This window comes from Coturnix japonica, chromosome 26, assembly GCF_054131305.1.
Source record: "Coturnix japonica strain WE chromosome 26, WE-NBRP24, whole genome shotgun sequence".
In the NCBI taxonomy this organism is placed as follows: Eukaryota; Metazoa; Chordata; class Aves; order Galliformes; family Phasianidae; genus Coturnix; species Coturnix japonica.
This window is the reverse complement of record NC_140688.1, coordinates 3,119,588-3,144,032: the sequence shown is the minus strand read 5'-3', so window position 1 is coordinate 3,144,032 and position 24,445 is coordinate 3,119,588. Positions and strand designations below refer to the sequence as shown.

The 24,445-nt window shown below is 40.3% G+C and overlaps 1 protein-coding gene across 1 annotated transcript in view; it reads left to right on the top strand.

The window, feature by feature from the left end:
* Nucleotides 1–422: 422 nt before the first annotated feature.
* Nucleotides 423–24,445, top strand: part of LOC146756632 (uncharacterized) — a 49,962-nt gene continuing 25,939 nt past the window's right edge. Inside the window, 15 exon segments of the mRNA XM_085524243.1 lie at nucleotides 423–1,049; nucleotides 1,998–2,112; nucleotides 2,371–2,544; nucleotides 2,656–2,762; nucleotides 3,188–3,325; nucleotides 4,070–4,218; nucleotides 7,028–7,078; nucleotides 9,446–9,479; nucleotides 9,560–9,629; nucleotides 10,873–10,933; nucleotides 11,299–11,483; nucleotides 12,262–12,409; nucleotides 13,294–13,436; nucleotides 24,179–24,227; nucleotides 24,371–24,399. Coding sequence (XP_085380369.1) covers nucleotides 847–1,049; nucleotides 1,998–2,112; nucleotides 2,371–2,544; nucleotides 2,656–2,762; nucleotides 3,188–3,325; nucleotides 4,070–4,218; nucleotides 7,028–7,078; nucleotides 9,446–9,479; nucleotides 9,560–9,629; nucleotides 10,873–10,933; nucleotides 11,299–11,483; nucleotides 12,262–12,409; nucleotides 13,294–13,436; nucleotides 24,179–24,227; nucleotides 24,371–24,399 — 1,656 coding nt within the window. The 5' untranslated portion in view covers nucleotides 423–846.

The window sequence follows — 24,445 nt, the reverse complement described above, 5'->3', positions numbered from 1 at the left end:
AGGATTGTGAGCTAAATTATCCAGCCGTATTGTTATGTCAAAGGAAAGGTGAGTCTTTAGCAGACTAACCCAAATGCCAATGCTTACGCAACACTTAAGCCACACTTAAGCCCTTACTTGAAAATCTTACTGTGCTACGTGGATCTAGTACTGGGTAAGAGAAGAGGAATCACCTCACGCAGACAGCAACAGGAATAGCAATTGCTCAATGGTTCTTAGAGAAAGCTCCAGATTATCAAAGAGAACACACTGAGAATATGAGGAACTGTGACAGGAAATACCAATTTCTGAAGAAAAATAAAAATTAAATGGAACTATTTGTTTTTAACAGGAATGAATTTAAAATATTATTCAAAATCACCCATATTAAAGATTTAATAAACAGTATGAACAAAGGTGGAGGGGGGGAGGGGAAGATGGGAAAACTGAAGACAGAAAGCTGACAACTGGTTTAGTAACAGGTTAAAAACGCGTGCTTTGAGATCCCTATTAAATAATACCCACAAGTAGGGCAAGAAATAACCCTGCAGACGGTTATCCCCGTGACTATTCCAAAGGCAACGGCCCCAGGACACACCGTTGCCAACCGCTTTCTGAGGCAGCCGAGCCTACAGACGCGCACACTCCTGCTCTCCGCGGGTGTGTATCCTCTTGATATCGCTTACTATCGCTTCATATCGCTTAGTATCGCTTAATATCGCACGTATAACGCATACGTGGGGCTCCCGGCTCCGGCTGGGAGCCTGAGGCTGCCCTGCAGCCTGTGGGTTGGGCCGCGGCTTCCTGAGCGTGCGCCGTGTTTCCGCGTCCTGCTCGGGGCTCGGCCCGGCAGAGTTTTAAGACGACATGAAGAAGATACTCAGCTTCGTAAAGAAGAAAAAACGGGATCCGCCGCCCGGCAGCGCCGCCTCGGCGTGCTCCGCCGGTGCGTACGAGATCCGCCGGAAGGAGCTGACCAAGCTGCACCGAGGGGCCGCCGCCGGAGACCTGGCCCTGGTGCAGCAAGGACTGAAGAAGCACGACATCGACGAGCGCGACAAGGCGCAGCGGTAAGGGCGGCGGGCCGGGCCGGGATCCCCGCTGCATGACCTGGGCACAGAGGGCTGCTGTTAACGGGGGCCGCGCGTGGCTGGGACGGCCGGTAGAGGCCGCTCCGATGTGCCCTCCCGGCCTGGATCCCTCGTAGGGCTGCTCGGCATTCCTCCGAGCTGGGAGCTCTGTTGGGGGCTGGTGAGAAAGGGCAGCGATAAGGCTGCTGGCTTCATGAAGGCTTTCTTGCTTGCGAAGCTGATGGTGGTTCCTTTAGGTTGTCATATTCCCCAGTGCTTGGTAACGGCTGCTTTTGGGTGAGGAGGGGCTCCTGCACAAAGTTGTGTTTGTTACAGTTAAATTACTCATTCGAGCTCTTTGCGGTACACTGTGCTAAATAAATAATAAATACAGTGCTCAGATCAATATTGTCAGGCTTCTATTCAGAGGTGAAGGATCTTGTATACTTATTTGGGAATTTCTCAGTGGGGACAGTCACCCTCGAGTTGTTCCATGTCTGTGACAAGGCATGATGAGTTATTTGACGTTCTGCCTGTTATTTCGTCCTCATCTTCTCTGCCTTGGAGGAAGCTGGTCTTATGGAGGGTACTCATCAGCCTGCCTGTGATGGGAGCTGTTAGGACAAGAGGGAACAGCCTCAGCTTGCACCAGGGGAGGTTCACGTTGGATGCTAGGATAAGCCTCTCCAGAGAGTGGTTGTGCACTGGAATGGGCTGCCCAGGTTGGTGGTAAAGTCACCGTCCCTGGAGGTGTTCAAGAAACATGTAGATGTTGTACTAAGGGACATGGTTTGGTGCACGCTGGTAATGGAATAAGCTTGTTTTTATTTGATTTTGTTTATTTTGGGAGGTAATTGGGATAAAGAAATGCAATTTGCCCTGTTCATGTACCACAGAGTGAAAATATTTATTTAGCTGTCTGTTTCAATTTACACGTTTCACTTTTAGGACACCACTGCATCTTGCTTGTGCAAATGGACGTGAGGATGTCGTTACGTTTCTAGTAGAAAACAAGTGTAAGCTAAATCTTTTTGACAGTGATAACAGATCTCCACTGATGAAGGTAAGTAGAACATACTATGTTGCTGCAAGTAGGAATTATTGATTATGTATTAAATGATGTCTTTCCAGATTCTTTAAGTAAGTCTGTGTAGAAGCATGCATGCTGTAATCAGTGTGGCTTTGGCATGTGCTAGCTAATCTTGGCAGATGCTTTTATATTCCAGGAATGGGAAGTTGTAGTAGTAGTGACACAGTGAAATATGACTGCTGGAAATTTTACCTTTTTTTTTTTGTGTGTGTGTGTGTGTGTTGTTTCCAGGCAGTACAATGCCAGAAAGAAAGATGTGCAGTGATCCTGCTAGAGCATGGTGCTGATCCGAACCTGGCAGATGCTGGTGGCAACACTGCCCTTCACTTGGCTGCTGTAACTCCTAACACATTTCTAGCAGGGATGTTAATTGAGCACAGTGCCCGTATCAATGCTCAGAATAAGGTACATTTCGAGATTCAATAGAGAAGTTCAAAAAGTTGCATTGATATTTTTATTGTAGATTTTTTGTTTGTTTCTTTTGATTTTTAACTTGAATTATTTCTGTTCTTTCAGGACGGATGTACTCCTCTTACTCTTGCTATCTCTGAAAATCACAAAGAAATGGTAGAGCTCCTTCTTAAAAAAGGAGCTGATGTTCACACTCGAGATCCGTGTGAAAGGTGAGGAGATGGTCTAAACTCTGCAGGTCACCTTAGTTGTCTTCAGGTTGGACTGATGGGAGGGATGGGAATGAGCATTGAAGTAGAAAGACACAGAGAAAGAGCTCGTTGAGTGACTGGCGAAAGCAGGTCTCAGCTTGGCAGGTGGCATGCATTATTGCATGTTTTCTGCATTGAGAACTGCAAGAAAACATTGTTTCTGGTCGCCGCTGTGGCAGGAAAATTGCTATTGTGCCAGCAACATTGCTGTTATGCCAGAGAGAGTTTTTCAAATTGATGCCAAGTTTGTATGCAAGTGTTGTTAATATGGAAGCTTTTTTTTCTGTTCATAAAGTGATTTTCTTTGAGATTGAGCAAATGGGAATTAAAATAATTACAATGTCTGACTAAATTGTATGGTTTGTCTTGTATTTTGGATGCTGTAGAACCCCACTTATGACTGCAGCAGCCGGTGGGGAGCTTAAGTTGGTAGAAATACTTCTTCGCTATGGTGCTGAAATTTTCCATAAAGACGTTAATGGATGGACAGCTGAGGACTATGCTATTCTTCATGGAAATGCTAGGTAAACTTTTAAATTTATTGCTAGGGTTTTAGTTATCAGTGTTGAGTTTGAACCTTTTTGGTAACAGCACCAAGTTTAACGGTGCTATTTTGAAGATGTGTTCATTGACATCTTCTCACATATACTGTTCATGTGTCTGGTGTTAATTTGAAAGTTGAGAAAAGGGCTTCTGCTCAAAATTCTCTGTAAGATTTCAAGTGTTTGTTTCTAAGCTGATGTCTGCCTGCTATACACTATTAAAATGTGTCTGTAGCCCACAGACGCAGAAGTTCAACTTGAAAAACTGAAATGTTTGTAAATTCTTCTCAAAACAGAACCCTTGTTATTACTGTCTTCAGTTCCACTGACCAGGAACCACCTGTTTTGTTTCAGAGGAGATCTAGCTGTTATTTCTTTTGTTAAATTACTAAGCAGTTTAACTCCTCCTACACATAAGTATTTTACCCATGGGTGTTCATTCATAAGAGTGGCTGTATTTGTAAAAACTGGACTGCAAAGGGTACCGAGCAGAAGTAAATAACTTCATAGATCTGGATGTGCATCTATAAAATAGATGTGTCCATTATATTTGAGTATGTTACGGTTTGCAAAAAGTAGAGTATGTTACACTTACTGAATATGAAAATTGTTTTGGCTATGGTTATGTTTAGGATGGATAGTATAAGGCTCTTATTATCCCATTAAGTGTTTATGTAGCTATGGGATTATTTTTCCCAAATGCATTTCCTTTTTTGCTCTCCGTAGTCTTAGTAAAACACTGGCAGAATATGCAGACCATGAGAACGCAGGGGAAGCTTCTGCAGGTGCTAAAGGAGGCATCCCTGTGCCAGTGACTCCTCACCAGGCAAGAGCTGCTGGCTTTACGTTGGGTGCAGCTGCTTCGAGCAGAGGAGGTAGGATACTTAACTGTGGTAGAGCTAATGGGCAGAATCGTGGTGGCCCCTTCCTTAGGTTGGTTTGCATCTTTTAAATTCACCGTGCTCAGTGTGGACTTCAGTGGAAGCATCAGGTGGACTGTAATAAGAAGTGTTATGAATGTGTTTGCTTGCTGCTAGTTTACACTGCATCTCCACAGGCTGTGGGGACAGTTGTGATTTGTGTGCACTACATCCATCTGCTCATACAGTTGTCACTTTCAGCACATCAAGTTGCCCATTTATTTAAATTGTCCCTTTAGCAAGGGGGAGGAGGGAAGAGAAGAAACAAAATAGGTTAAAGTAGCCTTGTTTTATGGGTGTGCAATTTTTCTTAGAGATGCTCATTTAGATTGTTGTTCAGAAAATCCAATTGCAAAAGCTGTAGTTTCATCCCAAATAGTAGTTTTATCTTCTGTAGCAGCGAAGCAGCAGATGAATTGCAAGAAGATGCATCTTTTGTTGATTACCACTGGATTTCTGTCACTTTGTTTTAATTTTAATAGTTTCACCTGCATAAAGCTCCTTTTTTGGGAGACATAATTTCTCACCTTCAATTACAATTGCTTTTGTTTGTGTTGTGGAGACGTAACAAAAATTGTCTTGGAAAAATAACTTCATAAGCAACAACAGTACATTGTTTGTATATACCGTATCTTTTTGGACATGGTTTGATTTATAATCAAATAATGTTTTTTTCAATTACTTTTATTTAAAAAAGAAAAAAAAAAAAAAAACTGAGAAAGACTTTGTGATCCAGAAAAACTGTTACATTTTCTCATTGCCTTGTAAATAAAAGAAATACATTCCTTCAATGAATTTGTAAAATCCAGGCAGCGTTTATAAGCTCAAATTGCCCTAAATGAATCTTAGAAAGTTGCTATTTTAGTATGAATGAGATTGCCTTGCAGTTTACGTTTCAAGCCCCAACGTACGAGGTTTTATTTGTTCCTTATTTTTAAGGGTTTTGTGAGAATCATGTGTCAGATGGGCAGCAGACTGTTCAAACACAAGTCATTACTTTTTTATTATAAAGACTGAGAAATATGATCAAAGAATACATGGCATATTTTTTCTTCCTGGACTTATCCCAGATGGAAGTATAGATTTTAGACCCAAGTGATGTTGCCTTTGACTTAGGAGCAGTTACTTTGAACTAGAGAGTGGTTGAAAAAGTTTCTTCGTAGCTTGGTTTTGAAGTTTTGTTTGCTTGTTTTTCAGTGGGGCTCGATACAGTTGGTTTGATCATTGAAATACTTTTTTTTATCCAAATCCACTCAGTTGCTACCTTCCATGCACATAGATAGTTGCTCTGGTACCCCATTGTAAGGACTAACAGGCCTGGGTTAATTTAAAATATGTGATTTGAGGGTTTCTTCTTCCAAGTAGAGGGTACATTTAGACTAGATATCAGGAAGAAATTCTTTACTGTGAGGGGGATGAGACACTGGAACAGGTTGCCCAGAGAGGTTGTAAATGCTCCCTCCCTGCAAGCATTCAAAGCCAAAGGTGCATGGGGCTTTGAGCAACCTGGTCTAGAGGGAGGTGTCCCTGCCTATAGCAGGGAGTTGGATTTAGATGATATTAAAGGTCTGTTCCAACTCAAACCATTCTGTGATTCTCCCTGTGCTCAGTCTCTTAAAGATGACACCAGCATGAGGAGTAGGAGGGAGCAGAGAGAAAGTTCAGTAGCGTAGTAGAAACAATATTGGAATTAATTCTGCAGTCTCTGATTGCATCCACACCCTGAATCATGAGAGTCCTTTTAATATGCCACAGTAAGAGTCTTAAAAGTGTCCTTTAGAGAAGCCGGGATGTTGAGAGAGAGACCAGAGAAATACCCACTTTGGAATTCTTTTATTGTCTTTTGCTCTTCTGTTTTATTTTTCTGCTATCTAAAATTTTGACCTTATCCTTTCTGCTACTTTTGTACTTTCTAATTAGAAGAGGAGATTCTGAAGAATGTTGAACAGGTCAGCATTTTTCAACAAGTTTGCTCATGATTATTTGGATGTCAGAACATGAACCCTTTTATTAATCACGTACAGATTGGCTTCCAGAACATATTGAATGACCGATCTCTTAGATTTTAAGTAACAATTTATTTTTGAGGAAAACAGTAGTTGTGCTATTTCTGTTTCTAGTATGTTTGCAGTGACAGTATGTTTGGCCACTGCAGCACATACTAGTGTATTGTTCAGCGTTTCCCTGAGTCATTTGCAATTGGACTTGATAATCTTTTCCAACCTTAGTGTTTCTATGATTAGAGGAATTGTCTCAGCATTGTAAAACTCTTTACAAAAGTAAATTATCACTTCTGTGTGATTTTTATCTCCTGAGGTCAGATAAAACTTTTCCTGTATTCCCTCTTAAGGAAACAGAGAAAAGCCAGAAGGGATGAGAAATCATCTTGAGGTTCTTTTCAACCCAAGCCATCCTATGATTCTTTTAAACTTTCTCTTAAGTGTATGTTTCTGATAGTAGCTGTTTTTCCACAGCACTGCATGTGTATGTGATAAAATCCATGTAAGTAGGACAATCTTCTGCTCCAGAGAAAAGTAACAGATTTATTGTGAAAGAATTTGATGTCAAGGTAGTGTTCCACAGTTTCTCTTTTGACACACAGATGTACACATGCACACAAATGCATGTCATAGTCACAGCGCATTCTCCCAGTGCTGTAGCTTTGTGTGTGTGCTTTTTGTATTTTCCAAACTTGTGAGATTCCGCATTTATTCTGATGTCATTGTTGTCTGTCCTTTCCATGCCTTTCCCTTAATGGATATAGAAATGCAACGGTCCCCTGAGCAGACTCTGAGAACAGGAGAATCGAGTGAAGGTATTCATTCTGCACAGCAGTATTTTAAATACCACACATGTCTTGTGATACACAAATACTTATTCATCATAGGTGCTTATTATCTTGCAGATCTGTATCTTGATGATTTAAGATCTATGAGTTAGAGTGGATTTGGGGCAGCTTTTGTTTCTTTGCATGTTTTGCATGAGTCCCTTATTACTGAATTCAGCATTTGCTTTTATCACTTGTGATAGTGTTGGTTTTGGGGTTGTTTGTTTTGTAATCTGTTCTCCTCTTGCTCAGAAATGGTGATATAGGCTTCAGTTAAAGTGGAAACGGGTCCCTGGAGACTAGATCTCATTTCTGTGTCAGTGCATCATGGCTGTGGTTTTGGTCTAGCTGAAAGCTATCTCATCAAATTCCTGTCTCGCCTTCTAAAGGATAGCAGGATCATTGGCAGTATTTATATGTTGAAAGCAAAAGTGTAGGTAATTTAATGAGCTGTTTTCCTTACTTCTAGTGGTACTCATTGAAGATGTAACTGAAGTCGTTCGTCCAGAGTTTAACTGTTCCACACAGCAGCAATTTTCTGTTCTGCGTGGAAAGTTAGCAGATAGAGTCATAGTACTGAGTTAGTTATTTAGCTTTACATACAGCAGGATTCCATTAGCATTTAAGAATATTCTGTGTTTTCTGTAGTGGAAAACATCAAAAATCAGATTGTTAGCATTTGAACCATTTAAGATGCCCTCAGATGGGAAGTTTCAGCCTCTAGCTTTTTTCTCCATGAGATTTCTTTGAACATTTATACTGTACTGCATCTCAGAAAGCTGTGTTCAGATCAGGGAATATTCTCGCATACTGTGTTTAGGAAAGGCAAAATTTGTACACTCATTTGTAGGTTGTTAGTAGTAACCCTTCTTTTTGTTATAATATTTAACAGTTCAGAAACTTCAGGAATTATGATTTCTATGTGGAGATCAGATATGTCTGTTTTCCCTTCTGTGCTGGGAATCAGAAAGTCCTTCTATTATGTTTTAGTTGTTAAGAGGTGTTAGCGCTTCAAAAATTGTGTTCCTAGACTGCAGTTTTCATTAGAACGGTGACCTGAAGGATTTACTGCAGGGCGCTCTCATCAGGGTTGCTAATGATCTGAAGTAAGAGCGATTGTTGGATATGCTTCAGCACAGAGCTGGCATTCAGAGGGACTTCAATGAGCCAGGGCAATAGACTGGCAGGCATCTTAAGAAATCCATCGGGGGCAAATACCAAGACCCATTTGGGGTGAAAAAGCCCCTTCCTACAAAACATGATGGGACTGCACGGCAGGGGAGCAGCTCTGCTGAGAAAGGACACAGACCTGTCAGAAGGCAAGCTGAGCATGAGGCAGCAGGGTGCTCTGGCAGCTAAGGGCTGCAGCTTGCACTGTGCTAAGAGTAGCAAAGCCAGGAGACTGAGAGAAGCGATTGTCAGCCCCTGTTTAGCACTCACTTGACTGTGCCTTGGCTGTAATTTTGAGTTCCTTCTACGTGAGAGGTCGATGGATCAATAGCAAGCTAATTCTCTAGGGAGCCATCATATTTGTGAAGGAGTATTTGCCCTGTGAGAGAGGGCTGAGAAAGTGGACTTACTCAGCCTGAAGAAGAGGCAGCTTTGAAGGGCCCTAACTGCAGCGTCCAATGCAGATGAGAAGACAAAGCCAGATGCTTCCCTGTGATACTTGACAGGAAGCGAAGATGGCAAGAGGTATAAATGGAAGCAAGATGGTTTCTAGCTGGAGATGAAAAGTGTTGCCATGATAAGGATGGCAAAATAGAGAAGTTGTGAACCTTCTCTTGGAGGTGTTCAAGACTAGACTGAATAAAACCCTGACCAACTTTTCCTGACCTCAAAGCTGAGCTGGCTTTAAGTAGTTGGTTGAGAGACTTCCAGAGATCCCTTTTGACCTGACCTATCCTATAGTCTTAGGTGTGAGTTACTACCTTCACTGAACTGATAAAAACTTGGGGGTGTAGTATAGCATGCCCTGCTAATGCTCCTTTTGTCTCAAGTATATAATTTTTTGATTCACTGTAGAGAAATGCTGGTGATTCTTCTAGCTAGGGATAACCTATAGCTCCTGAGTATGCTTTTTGATTTTCTTTGTATTTATAAATATACTTTATTTATAATCCATAGCAAGGTACGGCAGCAAAAAATGGTAGATATTGTAGATATGTCTGATTTGTTTTTCAGTATAATTTGAAAAAGCATTTGTTTTGTAAATACTTTCCTTCATGCTGTTCTTATTGAATTGGCCACTTCAGCTTCTGTACTCTTATGAGCTGTTTTCATGTTAAATGTCTGTATTGGTTAATTTTTAGTATGCAAAATCTAATCTCAACATGTCGATTTATATTTGAACAGCAATGGATGACTTTTTCGAAGGATACTCAACAAGGTGAGTCTTATAAAAATACCAAATGCTTATTTGAGGAATTATTTGAGAGGACCAGTACTTACTTTTCGTTGTTTTTGAAGTTCTGAAAAAGAGGGCAGTAACGGCACCTGGAATAATTCTGAGGAAGAAGAACTGGATTTTACAGCCAAGGTATGGTGCCTTTATGGGAAAATAGTTGTGTAAAATAAGTGATTTGAAGGCAATTTCCTATGAGATAGAAGGAAACTCTTTTTCCAGCCAATTCTTTTTTTTTTTTTTTTTTTTTTTTTTTTTCCTCCTTAAGAAGAGTCTCTCATCTGCCAACCTTTCTTCTGCTGTAAGTTTTTCCTAAAAATTGTTGCTTTGGCAGAACATGCAGTAGATTTGTGGTTTGAGGCAAAAGAGTAGATATTAAGATAAACTACCACATTGTATTAGTTGTTCATTGAGTGAGATTTGCCAACCCTAGGAATTGATAAGTTAATAAATAACCTGTTCTGTTCTCTTTCAAACTTCACAATTGTTTCCCCTAATTTACATGATAGGATGATTAATGAAAAAGAACACGATAATGAAAAAGAACATTTATTTATCAAAATCTAGTGAAATTGTTCATCACCTGGTTCTCTTTCCTTCCTCACTAGGTTCCTCAAGTGTTCGATACTTGAGTTGCTCAAATAATTATTTTTTCTTTCTTTTTTCCTTCTGTGGGATGACATTCCGTGCTTGTATATAATCTCACGCTGCATGACTATCTTCATTTTTTGAATATTTGGACTTTTCTCTTTATAAGCTCCATGTGCTTATCCTGCTGTTTTTATGAATGTTCCAAAGGATTACCAGTTTTTTCAATGGCGTCTGGAGTATTTAGTCTGTTGCACTGGGATTCTGCAGTGATTAGGAACTTTAGTTTGTTAGTTCAGCACACTCTGTAATGCTGGAGATGTAAGCATGTGTACTTTAAAATTTTTTCTATTTTCTTACATTGATTTTAGGGGAAGTGATTCAAATTTCTAGCATTATTTTGAAATTTACAGATATTTCACTAAGTGGAGTTATATTAACTAATTTATTCTTCAAGCTTCAGGAACTTTAATTGATACTTGAGTTGTGCATACTTACAAGTAAGTAATCGCGAGTGTAGTTGTATTTTACCAATGGATTAAAATACCTTTTTAGAATTGTTACGCATTTACAGATAGTTTTGAATAGTCACTGACTTGTACACAAGAGGAGAGGAATGTTTGTGTAATTAAAGTTGAAGGATCTAGCAAGTATCTGAGTCCTTTCAAAAGGGGACAGCCTGGTTGTATTTACTGTTCAAGATTTGATGTAAGTAAAGGATTTGCTTTAAAACAAAAAAGCAAACAAAAACAGATCAAATAATTCTTTTAAAATGTGTTTTTATTTGCAGAAGCCACAGAAGCCAAACTTGACATCGTTAATGAATGTTCCCCAAAAGTTCAGAAATAATGGTAAGTTATTTGGAAAGTACTTCATAATACAATGACATACAAAAGTAAACTTACTAAGTAATTTCATTTCGGTTTTTGTTGTTGTTGTTTTCACTTGGCTGTAGTAATTGAGGAAAGTAGTGTTATAAGAACAGAACAGATGGTCATGTCAGAATAAAATAAGTAAGATAATGGAAATGACCATACTGAGTCCCCTCCTAAGCCTTTGTGTCTGATGTGTCCTTCTCCCATCCAGCCCTTACCTGGCTTCTTTTCCATACAGTCCCAGATGACTACTTTCCTGTGTTTTTAATGGGTAAAATGCCTGCTGCTATTTATATAACCCATTTGATTCATATTCCTCTTTCCCTTTCTCATGCTTTAAGGTGGTGGTGATAGTTCTAGAATTGAAATTCCTAAGTCACAGAAGAAAAGCCTCAAACAAAAAAAACCAACAGGTGCAAATCTGAGCAGAGGAGAATGTGGAGAGTTGTTGAAACAAGATGTCTCAGATTCAGGCAACCTTGAGGAAGATGAATTGGTGGAAGAGGAAGAAGGGCAGTGCAAAGAGGTACATAATAAATTCCATGAAACACTAAAACAAGAAAGTGAAAACCTGGGCCTAAATAGATATGAGGAAAATCTATGGGCAGCATTTCCCTCAAGCACAAAAGTAAGTGTACAGGGATGATTCAATTGGAAGAGTTTGTTAAGGGTAATACAGGTAAGCGACAGTAAACTATTTTCCTGTTAATACTCAATCACGTATCTGTATTCAATCATTGTATTTTGATACTGAAAACATCTTGTTCATAGCCAAACTCAGACATTATTTTCAATATTTTTATTATGAGATTGGAGAGTTTTGGAAGGAGAAAGACAGGAAACTTCATTCTTTCTGGAATCTGTGCACTTTCTGTTATGTAAAACTGAGGGAATGGATAATATCCATTAGAAGTTGTAGCCATTTAGTAGAATTCATGAGGTAATGACTGGAAATGAAGAAACAAAAGGAAGTTTTGAATGAAATTGAGGGCAGGAAACTAGTGAAATTGTGAGATATGTAGGCAGAAAGAAGACTTTCTGAATAATATCAATGAAACTGCATTTAGATTGACACAAGGAAGTGCTTCTCAGAGGTTTTGCATAGCCAGAGATGAGGTTTACAACATGAGGCACTGCAGTTTAATTGTGCAGATTCCCACTAAAACTTGTAGGCCTTTAGAAACCATGTTGCACTTTGCTTCATTTAAGTCTTACCCAAGAAAACCGTTTTCCAAGTTGTTAATGGGTGGTGAAGTAGATATTGATTTCTGTGCTTTTCAGCTGTTTTGGTCAATCTGTTTTAGAAGGAGTCACCTAAATGGAAAGAAGAACAGGAGAAGGAAGATACTAGAAGGAAGCTGCAAACGACAGTTTTGGGGGATGTGAAACATTCTGTTTCTAGTAATAAACATCAAGTCCGTAAAGTTTCAGAAGACACAGCTTATGCGAGAAGTGAGTTTAAATATGATCCTGATTGCTCCTCTATAAGTATTAATGTTCAGTAAATAAAGTAAAATGATGATTATCCTCAAAGATGATAAACTTTCCTGTTACCTGTGAACCCTAGCCTGCTGTGGTAGAGAAGGTCTGCAGCTTTTGTTTTTTTTCGTTCTTACCTAACGGTCACAAATGGTGGTGCTGGATTCCTAATGATTACGTATGATGCAAGTTTCTTTATTAATTTTGTTGCTGTGTTCTCCTTGATGCCGTCTGAACAAAACAAGAAGCTAATCTAATCTATCTTCTGTGTGACAATATTGTTTCCCTTTCCGATGCTACTATCTGATTGAAAAGCTGTGGTTTTTCAGGGCTTCAGCCAAAAGCAGACCTGAGTCAAACTCAGAGAAGACTCTTCCAGTACCTCAACTTGTTCAGTTGTAGAATGTAGGAGATCTCTCCTTTGCTAAACCTTTGTGGGCTTGAGAGCATGACCAGCTCAGAGAGAGTTGGGTAATTTGGCATAGACCCCAGGGTGTGAAAACAGAAGATACTATTTCCATTGTCTGACTCCAGAGCACTGCTTGTTGCAGTAGACTTCTTCAGAGCATGTGTAGCTATTGGTCAGATGCTGCACAGAACATTGTCCAAACATGGTGAACGTAGCCATGTCAGCTGTCCTGCTTGGGCATCTTCTGCTGGAAAACAGATGAAGAGGAGTGAAGAGAATACTGTGATGTGACTGGATGTAAAGTTACCCTTGAGTGGGACTCACTGTTTGGTTTGTTCTTTGCTGTAGAATTACTGCTCGTCTTTCAGATCCTTTATTTGACTGATGGGGTATAAAAGTGTAGTGCAGTATATTTCTCAGTGTCTGTATTTCTCCTTTTTTTTTGTAGAAGCCCAACCCACAGTAGGAGCAGAGAAAAAGGAAGAGTCTGATTCTCCTTGGGATTCTGAGGTACTTTCTGTGATATGTGCATCTCCCCGGTCTGTGGGAGAGCCAGATGAGAACTACGTGAGAGCTTGCCTTTGCGTTGAGCCCTGCCCCTGGTGAGGCTTATTTACCCCATATTGCTGCTGCTCTATGTCCTGTATCTGAGGGTCAACGAAATACTTGTAGTGTAGGTTCTGTGTGGAGATAGTACTGGGACAAAGTTAGGTTAAGCTTCTTGTATCGGCCCTTTGGTTGCAGGCTTTTGAGTTGATTTTCTAGCACAGTAGTGAAACAGAATAACTACTTCCCCTCTAGTCTTTGTTGTTGGGAAAAAAACTAATTCCCCACTCCTTTCTTAAAAATACGAGACTTTCTAGATAGCTTAATCGCTATCAGCTTTGCCTTTTTGGCCTTTAAGCAAATCAAATCTTGCTTTTGCAACGTAGTGATGCACTCACTCAACATTGTGGGACATGTGCCCCAGCAATGTAGGCTGATATTTGAATGCCAGGTGCAAATTTGATGCCAATGTTCAATCAACACAGAGCTGCAGCTTCTTGTTCACAATCAACATCTTGATTTCCTGTGTTAATTTCTTGTGTGGCTCTGTGATTTGCCAGCCTTAATCAACATTATGGAATAGTTTAGATGAATTGTGAGGATTTTTTTGCCCTTTTATTTAAAATGCAAAAGCCTTTGTTAGATTTTATTTTAAAAAAATTGTTTTGTACAAATTCTTACGCGTATGTACTGTATTGTACAGCCGTGTTCTGAAGGTTCGAGGAAAGCATCTCCTCCTGTGTTTCTCCCACCTGCAGTTGAACATGGAGTACGCTTGCAGAGTGTTTCAGGGGAGCACAACAAGGGTAACTATCTGATAGATTGGATTTGTCTGTGTTTATAGACAAGTGAACTTTTTCTTTTGTTTTCCTTGTTAGTCCTGTTGTTCAGTGAGTATGTGCTGTAGCAATGAAGTGCTTGGCTGATGTTAATTAACAGCAGTGAACACTGAACTTGCTGGCCTGCTTGATTAGTCCAGGCGGTTCTTGCGTTCATTATGTATACTTTTTGGATATGTGTTTGTTCGGGTGTTTTTCTTTGCTTTAAGTGGTTGCTTAAAGTGGTGGGAGGTGTATCTGGTTTAAGATTTAGCTGTGAACCCTAGCCTGCTGTGGTAGAGAAGGTCTGCAGCTTTTGTTGCTTTTCGTTCTTTCCTAAAGGTCACAAATGGTGGTGCTGGGTTCCTAATGATTATGTATGATGCAAGTTTCTTTATTAATTTTGTTGCTGTGTTCTCCTTGATCTGCACAAAACAAGTAGGTAGTCTAGTGTGCCTTGTGTGTGACACTATTGATTCCCTTTCTAATGGGTACTATCAGATTGAAAAGCTGTGGTTTTTCAGGGCTTCAGCCAAGAGCTGACCTGACTCAAAGTCAGAGAAGACTCTTCCAGTGCCTCACCTTGTTCAGTTGTAAAATGTAGGAGATCTCTCCTGTGCTACTCGTTTGTATGCTTGAGAGCATGACCTCAGAGAGAGGTGGGTGCTTAGGTACTCACCCCAGGGTCTCAGAGCAGAAGATAGAATGTCCGTCTCCAGAGGATATCTTGTTGCTGTAGATGTTTTCAGAGCTCGTGTAGCTATTGGTCAGTTGCTGCTCAGAAGGTGTGGAAGCAGCACTCACGGTGCATTCACTTTTCTCTTAGTGCATTTTATGTGCAAAGAGTTTATTTTGGAAAAGCGTGAATAGTCAGCACTCAGGCTGTAATCAGCAGTTATGGTTTTCCAGAGTGGACGCCATTGCTCCTGTCTGGCTCATTCCTGTAAATTTTCCTTGCGTTTCTGTGTGAGTCAATGCTGAGTTTGTTTTACATAATGGAGTAGCTTAGAAGAGAGAACTGACTGTGGTCTGCTCTAGATGGGAGTTTGGTGGTCAGAAGATACTAGACTTTGAAGTGATAAGATTTAAAATGCTTGCAGTGCTCTGGACTGTATTGGAGCTGTGAGCTTCTGTTTCATTCCTAAATGTCAGTTTCTTATGTATGTACCTAGTCAGAAGTTGCAGGATTATGAATCATGGTCAGGTGAGGTATCCCTTGATAGCACTAAGCAAGGAGCCGTGTGTGTTGGCAGCTTCCTCTTAGTGTGAGGTTGTTTTGTATCGTGCTTTTGTGATATGTCCTGTAGAGTGGAATGTGATAGTAAGTGCCAGATGATGGAGGTGTAGGCAAGAGGGAAGATGACTCAGGGTGTCCATATGCTGAGACTGAAGCATGCTGGAGTTTCTTCCTTAACGTTGTCCCAACACGAGGGACATTGTCATGTCAGCCACCATTCTTATGCATCTTTTGCTGGAAAAGAAATGAAGAGGAGAAAACAGAATACTGTGATGTGACTGGGTGTAAAGCTACCGTTGAGTGTAACTCATTTCTTGGTTTGTCCTTTGCTGTAGTACTGTTACTCATCTTTCAGATCCTTTGTTTGACTGATGGGGTATAAAAGTGGAGTGCAGTAAATTCTCAGTGTCTCTCTTTGTCCATTTTTTTGTAGGTGCTCTGCCAGCAGTAGGAACAGAGAAAAAGGAAGAGTCTGATTCTCCCTGGGATTCTGAGGTACTTTCTGTGATATGTGCATCTCCCCGGTCTGTGGGAGAGCCAGATGAGAACTACGTGAGAGCTTGCCTTTGAGTTGAGCCCCGCCCCTGGTGAGGCTTATTTACCCCATGTTGCTGCTGCTCGATGTCCTGTATCTGAGGGTCATTGAAATACCTGTAGCGTAGGTTCTCTGTTGAGATAGTACTGGGACAAAGTTATGTCAGACTACTTACGTTGGCCTCCTGGCTGCAGGCTTTGGAGTTGATTTTCTAGCACAGTTTTAATACAGCAGTTTATTGCTGCTTTTAAACTTATGAACTTCTCAGGCATATTTTTGTGAGGATTTTTTTTTTTCCTACTATTCAGATCTATTCTGCTGATCCAGTCAGAGTTTAACGGATGCCAATACACCGAGCAACCCAGACATTTAGATTTTTCTGTATAGAACCTCTGTCTTCTCTAGATAGACTTAATCCGATTTTGAAAATCATGTTCAGCAGACACCAAGTGTGCTGGCTGTGTTTATCCTTTCTGTCTGATAATTCTCAAGATGAGAGTGAGCAGGGTCTGTAGCTACTTCCCCTCTAGCCTTTGTTGTTGGGAAAAAAACTAATTCCCCACTCCTTTCTTAAAAATACGAGACTTTCTAGATAGCTTAATCGCTATCAGCTTTGCCTTTTTGGCCTTTAAGCAAATCAAATCTTGCTTTTGCAACGTAGTGATGCACTCACTCAACATTGTGGGACATGTGCCCCAGCAATGTAGGCTGATATTTGAATGCCAGGTGCAAATTTGATGCCAATGTTCAATCAACACAGAGCTGCAGCTTCTTGTTCACAATCAACATCTTGATTTCCTGTGTTAATTTCTTGTGTGGCTCTGTGATTTGCCAGCCTTAATCAACATTATGGAATAGTTTAGATGAATTGTGAGGATTTTTTTGCCCTTTTATTTAAAATGCAAAAGCCTTTGTTAGATTTTATTTTAAAAAAATTGTTTTGTACAAATTCTTACGCGTATGTACTGTATTGTACAGCCGTGTTCTGAAGGTTCGAGGAAAGCATCTCCTCCTGTGTTTCTCCCACCTGCAGTTGAACATGGAGTACGCTTGCAGAGTGTTTCAGGGGAGCACAACAAGGGTAACTATCTCATAGATTGGATTTGTCTGTGTTTATAGACAAATGAACTTTTTCTTTTGTTTTCCTTGTCAGTCCTGTTGTTCAGTGAGTATGTGCTGTAGCAATGAAGTGCTTGGCTGATGTTAATTAACAGCAGTGAACACTGAACTTGCTGGCCTGCTTGATTAGTCCAGGCGGTTCTTGCGTTCATTATGTATACTTTTTGGATATGTGTTTGTTCGGGTGTTTTTCTTTGCTTTAGGTGGTTGCTTAAAGTGGTGGGAGGTGTATCTGGTTTAAGATTTAGCTGTGAACCCTAGCCTGCTGTGGTAGAGAAGGTCTGCAGCTTTTGTTGCTTTTCGTTCTTTCCTAAAGGTCACAAATGGTGGTGCTGGGTTCCTAATGATTATGTATGATGCAAGTTTCTTTATTAATTTTGTTGCTGTGTTCTCCTTGATCTGCACAAAACAAGTAGGTAGTCTAGTGTGCCTTGTGTGTGACACTATTGATTCCCTTTCTAATGGGTACTATCAGATTGAAAAGCTGTGGTTTTTCAGGGCTTCAGCCAAGAGCTGACCTGATTCAAAGTCGGAGAAGACTCTTCCAGTGCCTCACCTTGTTCAGTTGTAAAATGTAGGAGATCTCTCCTGTGCTACTCGTTTGTATGCTTGAGAGCATGACTTCAGAGAGAGGTGGGTGCTTAGGTACTCACCCCAGGGTCTCAGAGCAGAAGATAGTGTGTCCGTCTCCAGAGGATATCTTGTTGCTGTAGATGTTTTCAGAGCTCGTGTAGCTATTGGTCAGTTGCTGCTCAGAAGGTGTGGAAGCAGCACTCACGGTGCATTCACTTTTCTCTTAGTGCATTTTATGTGCAAAGAGTTTATTTTGGAAAAGCATGAATAGTCAGCACTCAGGCTGGAATCAGCAGTTACGGTTTTCCAGAGTGGACGCCATTGCTCCTGTCTGGCTCATTGCTGTAAATTTTCCTTGCGTTTCTGTGTGAGTCAATGCTGAGTTTGTTTTACATAATGGAATAGCTTAGAAGAGAGAACTGACTGTGGTCTGCTCTAGATGGGAGTTTGGTGGTCAGAAGATACTAGACTTTGAAGTGATAAGATTTAAAATGCTTGCAGTGTTCTGGACTGTATTGGAGCTGTGAGCTTCTGTTTCATTCCTAAATGTCAGTTTCTTATGTATGTACCTAGTCAGAAGTTGCAGGATTATGAATCATGGTCAGGTGAGGTATCCCTTGATAGCACTAAGCAAGGAGCCGTGTGTGTTGGCAGCTTCCTCTTAGTGTGAGGTTGTTTTGTATCGTGCTTTTGTGATATGTCCTGTAGAGTGGAATGTGATAGTAAGTGCCAGATGATGGAGGTGTAGGCAAGAGGGAAGATGACTCAGGGTGTCCATATGCTGAGACTGAAGCATGCTGGAGTTTCTTCCTTAACGTTGTCCCAACACGAGGGACATTGTCATGTCAGCCACCATTCTTATGCATCTTTTGCTGGAAAAGAAATGAAGAGGAGAAAACAGAATACTGTGATGTGACTGGGTGTAAAGCTACCGTTGAGTGTAACTCATTTCTTGGTTTGTCCTTTGCTGTAGTACTGTTACTCATCTTTCAGATCCTTTGTTTGACTGATGGGGTATAAAAGTGGAGTGCAGTAAATTCTCAGTGTCTCTCTTTGTCCATTTTTTTGTAGGTGCTCTGCCAGCAGTAGGAACAGAGAAAAAGGAAGAGTCTGATTCTCCCTGGGATTCTGAGGTACTTTCTGTGATATGTGCATCTCCCTGGTCTGTGGGAGAGCCAGATGAGAACTACGTGAGAGCTTGCCTTTGAGTTGAGCCCCGCCCCTGGTGAGGCTTATTTACCCCATGTTGCTGCTGCTCGATGTCCTGTATCTGAGGGTCATTGAAATACCTGTAGCGTAGGTTCTCTGTTGAGATAGTACTGGGACAAAGTTATGTCAGACTACTTACGTTGGCCTCCTGGCTGCAGGCTTTGGAGTTGATTTTCTAGCACAGTTTTAATACAGCAGTTTATTGCTGCTTTTAAACTTATGAACTTCTCAGGCATATTTTTGTGAGGATTTTTTTTTTTCCTACTATTCAGATCTATTCTGCTGATCCAGTCAGAGTTTAACGGATGCCAATACACCGAGCAACCCAGACATTTAGATTTTTCTGTATAGAACCTCTGTCTTCTCTAGATAGACTTAATCCGATTTTGAAAATCATGTTCAGCAGACACCAAGTGTGCTGGCTGTGTTTATCCTTTCTGTCTGATAATTCTCAAGATGAGAGTGAGCAGGGTCTGTAGCTACTTCCCCTCTAGCCTTTGTTGTTGGGAAAAAAACTAATTCCCCGCTCCTTTCTTAAAAATACAAGACTTTCTAGATAGCTTAATCGCTATCAGCTTTGCCTTTTTGGCCTTTAAGCAAATCAAATCTTGCTTTTGCAACGTAGTGATGCACTCACTCAACATTGTGGGACATGTGCCCCAGCAATGTAGGCTGATATTTGAATGCCAGGTGCAAATTTGATGCCAATGTTCAATCAACACAGAGCTGCAGCTTCTTGTTCACAATCAACATCTTGATTTCCTGTGTTAATTTCTTGTGTGGCTCTGTGATTTGCCAGCCTTAATCAACATTATGGAATAGTTTAGATGAATTGTGAGGATTTTTTTGCCCTTTTATTTAAAATGCAAAAGCCTTTGTTAGATTTTATTTTAAAAAAATTGTTTTGTACAAATTCTTACGCGTATGTACTGTATTATACAGCCGTGTTCTGAAGGTTCGAGGAAAGCATCTCCTCCTGTGTTTCTCCCACCTGCAGTTGAACATGGAGTACGCTTGCAGAGTGTTTCAGGGGAGCACAACAAGGGTAACTATCTGATAGATTGGATTTGTCTGTGTTTATAGACAAGTGAACTTTTTCTTTTGTTTTCCTTGTCAGTCCTGTTGTTCAGTGAGTATGTGCTGTAGCAATGAAGTGCTTGGCTGATGTTAATTAACAGCAGTGAACACTGAACTTGCTGGCCTGCTTGATTAGTCCAGGCGGTTCTTGCGTTCATTATGTATACTTTTTGGATATGTGTTTGTTCGGGTGTTTTTCTTTGCTTTAAGTGGTTGCTTAAAGTGGTGGGAGTGGTATCTGGCTTAAGATTTAGCTGTGAACCCTAGCCTGCTGTGGTGGAGAAGGTCTGCAGCTTTTGTTGCTTTTCGTTCTTTCCTAAAGGTCACAAATGGTGGTGCTGGGTTCCTAATGATTATGTATGATGCAAGTTTCTTTATTAATTTTGTTGCTGTGTTCTCCTTGATCTGCACAAAACAAGTAGGTAGTCTAGTGTGCCTTGTGTGTGACACTATTGATTCCCTTTCTAATGGGTACTATCAGATTGAAAAGCTGTGGTTTTTCAGGGCTTCAGCCAAGAGCTGACCTGACTCAAAGTCAGAGAAGACTCTTCCAGTGCCTCACCTTGTTCAGTTGTAAAATGTAGGAGATCTCTCCTGTGCTACTCGTTTGTATGCTTGAGAGCATGACCTCAGAGAGAGGTGGGTGCTTAGGTACTCACCCCAGGGTCTCAGAGCAGAAGATAGTATGTCCGTCTCCAGAGGATATCTTGTTGCTGTAGATGTTTTCAGAGCTCGTGTAGCTATTGGTCAGTTGCTGCTCAGAAGGTGTGGAAGCAGCACTCACGGTGCATTCACTTTTCTCTTAGTGCATTTTATGTGCAAAGAGTTTATTTTGGAAAAGCATGAATAGTCAGCACTCAGGCTGGAATCAGCAGTTACGGTTTTCCAGAGTGGATGCCATTGCTCCTGTCTGGCTCATTGCTGTAAATTTTCCTTGCGTTTCTGTGTGAGTCAATGCTGAGTTTGTTTTACATAATGGAGTAGCTTAGAAGAGAGAACTGACTGTGGTCTGCTCTAGATGGGAGTTTGGTGGTCAGAAGATACTAGACTTTGAAGTGATAAGATTTAAAATGCTTGCAGTGTTCTGGACTGTATTGGAGCTGTGAGCTTCTGTTTCATTCCTAAATGTCAGTTTCTTATGTATGTACCTGGTCAGAAGTTGCAGGATTATGAATCATGGTCAGGTGAGGTATCCCTTGATAGCACTAAGCAAGGAGCCGTGTGTGTTGGCAGCTTCCTCTTAGTGTGAGGTTGTTTTGTATCGTGCTTTTGTGATATGTCCTGTAGAGTGGAATGTGATAGTAAGTGCCAGATGATGGAGGTGTAGGCAAGAGGGAAGATGACTCAGGGTGTCCATATGCTGAGACTGAAGCATGCTGGAGTTTCTTCCTTAACGTTGTCCCAACACGAGGGACATTGTCATGTCAGCCACCATTCTTATGCATCTTTTGCTGGAAAAGAAATGAAGAGGAGAAAACAGAATACTGTGATGTGACTGGGTGTAAAGCTACCGTTGAGTGTAACTCATTTCTTGGTTTGTCCTTTGCTGTAGTACTGTTACTCATCTTTCAGATCCTTTGTTTGACTGATGGGGTATAAAAGTGGAGTGCAGTAAATTCTCAGTGTCTCTCTTTGTCCATTTTTTTGTAGGTGCTCTGCCAGCAGTAGGAACAGAGAAAAAGGAAGAGTCTGATTCTCCCTGGGATTCTGAGGTACTTTCTGTGATATGTGCATCTCCCCGGTCTGTGGGAGAGCCAGATGAGAACTACGTGAGAGCTTGCCTTTGAGTTGAGCCCCGCCCCTGGTGAGGCTTATTTACCCCATGTTGCTGCTGCTCGATGTCCTGTATCTGAGGGTCATTGAAATACCTGTAGCGTAGGTTCTCTGTTGAGATAGTACTGGGACAAAGTTATGTCAGACTACTTACGTTGGCCTCCTGGCTGCAGGCTTTGGAGTTGATTTTCTAGCACAGTTTTAATACAGCAGTTTATTGCTGCTTTTAAACTTATGAACTTCTCAGGCATATTTTTGTGAGGATTTTTTTTTTTCCTACTATTCAGATCTATTCTGCTGATCCAGTCAGAGTTTAACGGATGCCAATACACCGAGCAACCCAGACATTTAGATTTTTCTGTATAGAACCTCTGTCTTCTCTAGATAGACTTAATCCGATTTTGAAAATCATGTTCAGCAGACACCAAGTGTGCTGGCTGTGTTTATCCTTTCTGTCTGATAATTCTCAAGATGAGAGTGAGCAGGGTCTGTAGCTACTTCCCCTCTAGCCTTTGTTGTTGGGAAAAAAACTAATTCCCCACTCCTTTCTTAAAAATACAAGACTTTCTAGATAGCTTAATCGCTATCAGCTTTGCCTTTTTGGCCTTTAAGCAAATCAAATCTTGCTTTTGCAACGTAGTGATGCACTCACTCAACATTGTGGGACATGTGCCCCAGCAATGTAGGCTGATATTTGAATGCCAGGTGCAAATTTGATGCCAATGTTCAATCAACACAGAGCTGCAGCTTCTTGTTCACAATCAACATCTTGATTTCCTGTGTTAATTTCTTGTGTGGCTCTGTGATTTGCCAGCCTTAATCAACATTATGGAATAGTTTAGATGAATTGTGAGGATTTTTTTGCCCTTTTATTTAAAATGCAAAAGCCTTTGTTAGATTTTATTTTAAAAAAATTGTTTTGTACAAATTCTTACGCGTATGTACTGTATTGTACAGCCGTGTTCTGAAGGTTCGAGGAAAGCATCTCCTCCTGTGTTTCTCCCACCTGCAGTTGAACATGGAGTACGCTTGCAGAGTGTTTCAGGGGAGCACAACAAGGGTAACTATCTCATAGATTGGATTTGTCTGTGTTTATAGACAAGTGAACTTTTTCTTTTGTTTTCCTTGTCAGTCCTGTTGTTCAGTGAGTATGTGCTGTAGCAATGAAGTGCTTGGCTGATGTTAATTAACAGCAGTGAACACTGAACTTGCTGGCCTGCTTGATTAGTCCAGGCGGTTCTTGCGTTCATTATGTATACTTTTTGGATATGTATTTGTTCGGGTGTTTTTCTTTGCTTTAAGTGGTTGCTTAAAGTGGTGAGAGTGGTATCTGGTTTAAGATTTATCTGTCTGAGGATTTGGATATTTCTGGATAATCAGCAGAAGAAAAATATCATTTGTTTGATCTTTTTGTTTGTTTATTTAATTTTTTTTAGTTTCCTGTTTTTCTTTAAAAACTAAAATATGTGGGCAAATTCTTGTTATGTTTCTGCGGGTTTCCACCTGCAGCTCATGGCATTTGCTTTATGACCATCCTGATTGATCATAAGTGTGCTGGAAAGTTTTGCTATTGGAATAAAGCTTTTATCTTTTTGAGAGTGCTTTGGCAATGTGGCTTATAATATGGATTCAATGACATAGCCTAAAAGGCAAGTCCAATTTTATTTTTGTAAGCAGACACCAAATCTTAGCAAGCTTCTGGAATCCATAAATCAACTTACCAATTGTCTTTAATGTCTGCTTCATATGATTCTGCTAAGCTTGAAATCAGTGTGGGAGGGTGGAAGAGGTGACTGTGGTAGTCTTTCTAATGTATTTCCATGTTACTTGACCACCTAGTGTTCGAAAATCAAGTCTTGATGATTTGTTTTTAGTATTTATTTAAATCTAAAAATTATTTTGTGGAACAATTCGTAGAAGCATTTTGTATGCTTGTTTCTTGAATGGAGTCGTAAAGTATAAGATGACTGCAGCACAGGGCAGTAGGTTGTGTGAGTTAGGAAATAAAATTTGACACTAAACTTGAAAAAGATTTGGAATAACGCACATGTTGTGCATTACAACCAAGCAATGTTTGTATCATTTATTTCCTTGCAAACTGATCCAGAGAGGTCAGTTGAGAACCAGATTGTTTTTACCTCATTGAATGATGTTTGTATGAGGTTGCTGTGTCTGTACCCTTGCTCTCCATAAGCTGTTAATGAGAAAGTAGCCTCAACATTATGCACTGCTAGAATAGAAGTAGTCATAGTTCTGCTGGGTTCTTTCTTGATTGGTCATTAAGAAGCCAAAGCTATCTGCTCTAATTAATTTTTCCAGAAAGCAGAATTCAGCTTCCAAAAGGAACAAAATATTTTAATCTTGTTCTCTTAATAGACATGACTTAATGCTTCACATGAATTGTTGTCATTCTGTGATTTGATTCTTTTTTTTTTTTAAATAAAAGTTGGATGATGGGAATTACTCTGTATTTCTTATATACTACTACAAGTTCTGTGTGATAAGATAATTGGATATTAGCTATTTCACTCTCAATGAAGTAATTTGTGCAAGAAACAATTACAGAGCCTACTAATGTTGTAAAGAATAAAAGATATCTTCAATTAAATAAAATAACGCTTTCATTTTTCATCTCCAGGCTTTTCAGAGAAACCCAGTAATTTGCAGGTAAATGCTTTTCATTGAAATCTACTTGTCCTGCTCATTAATGAAT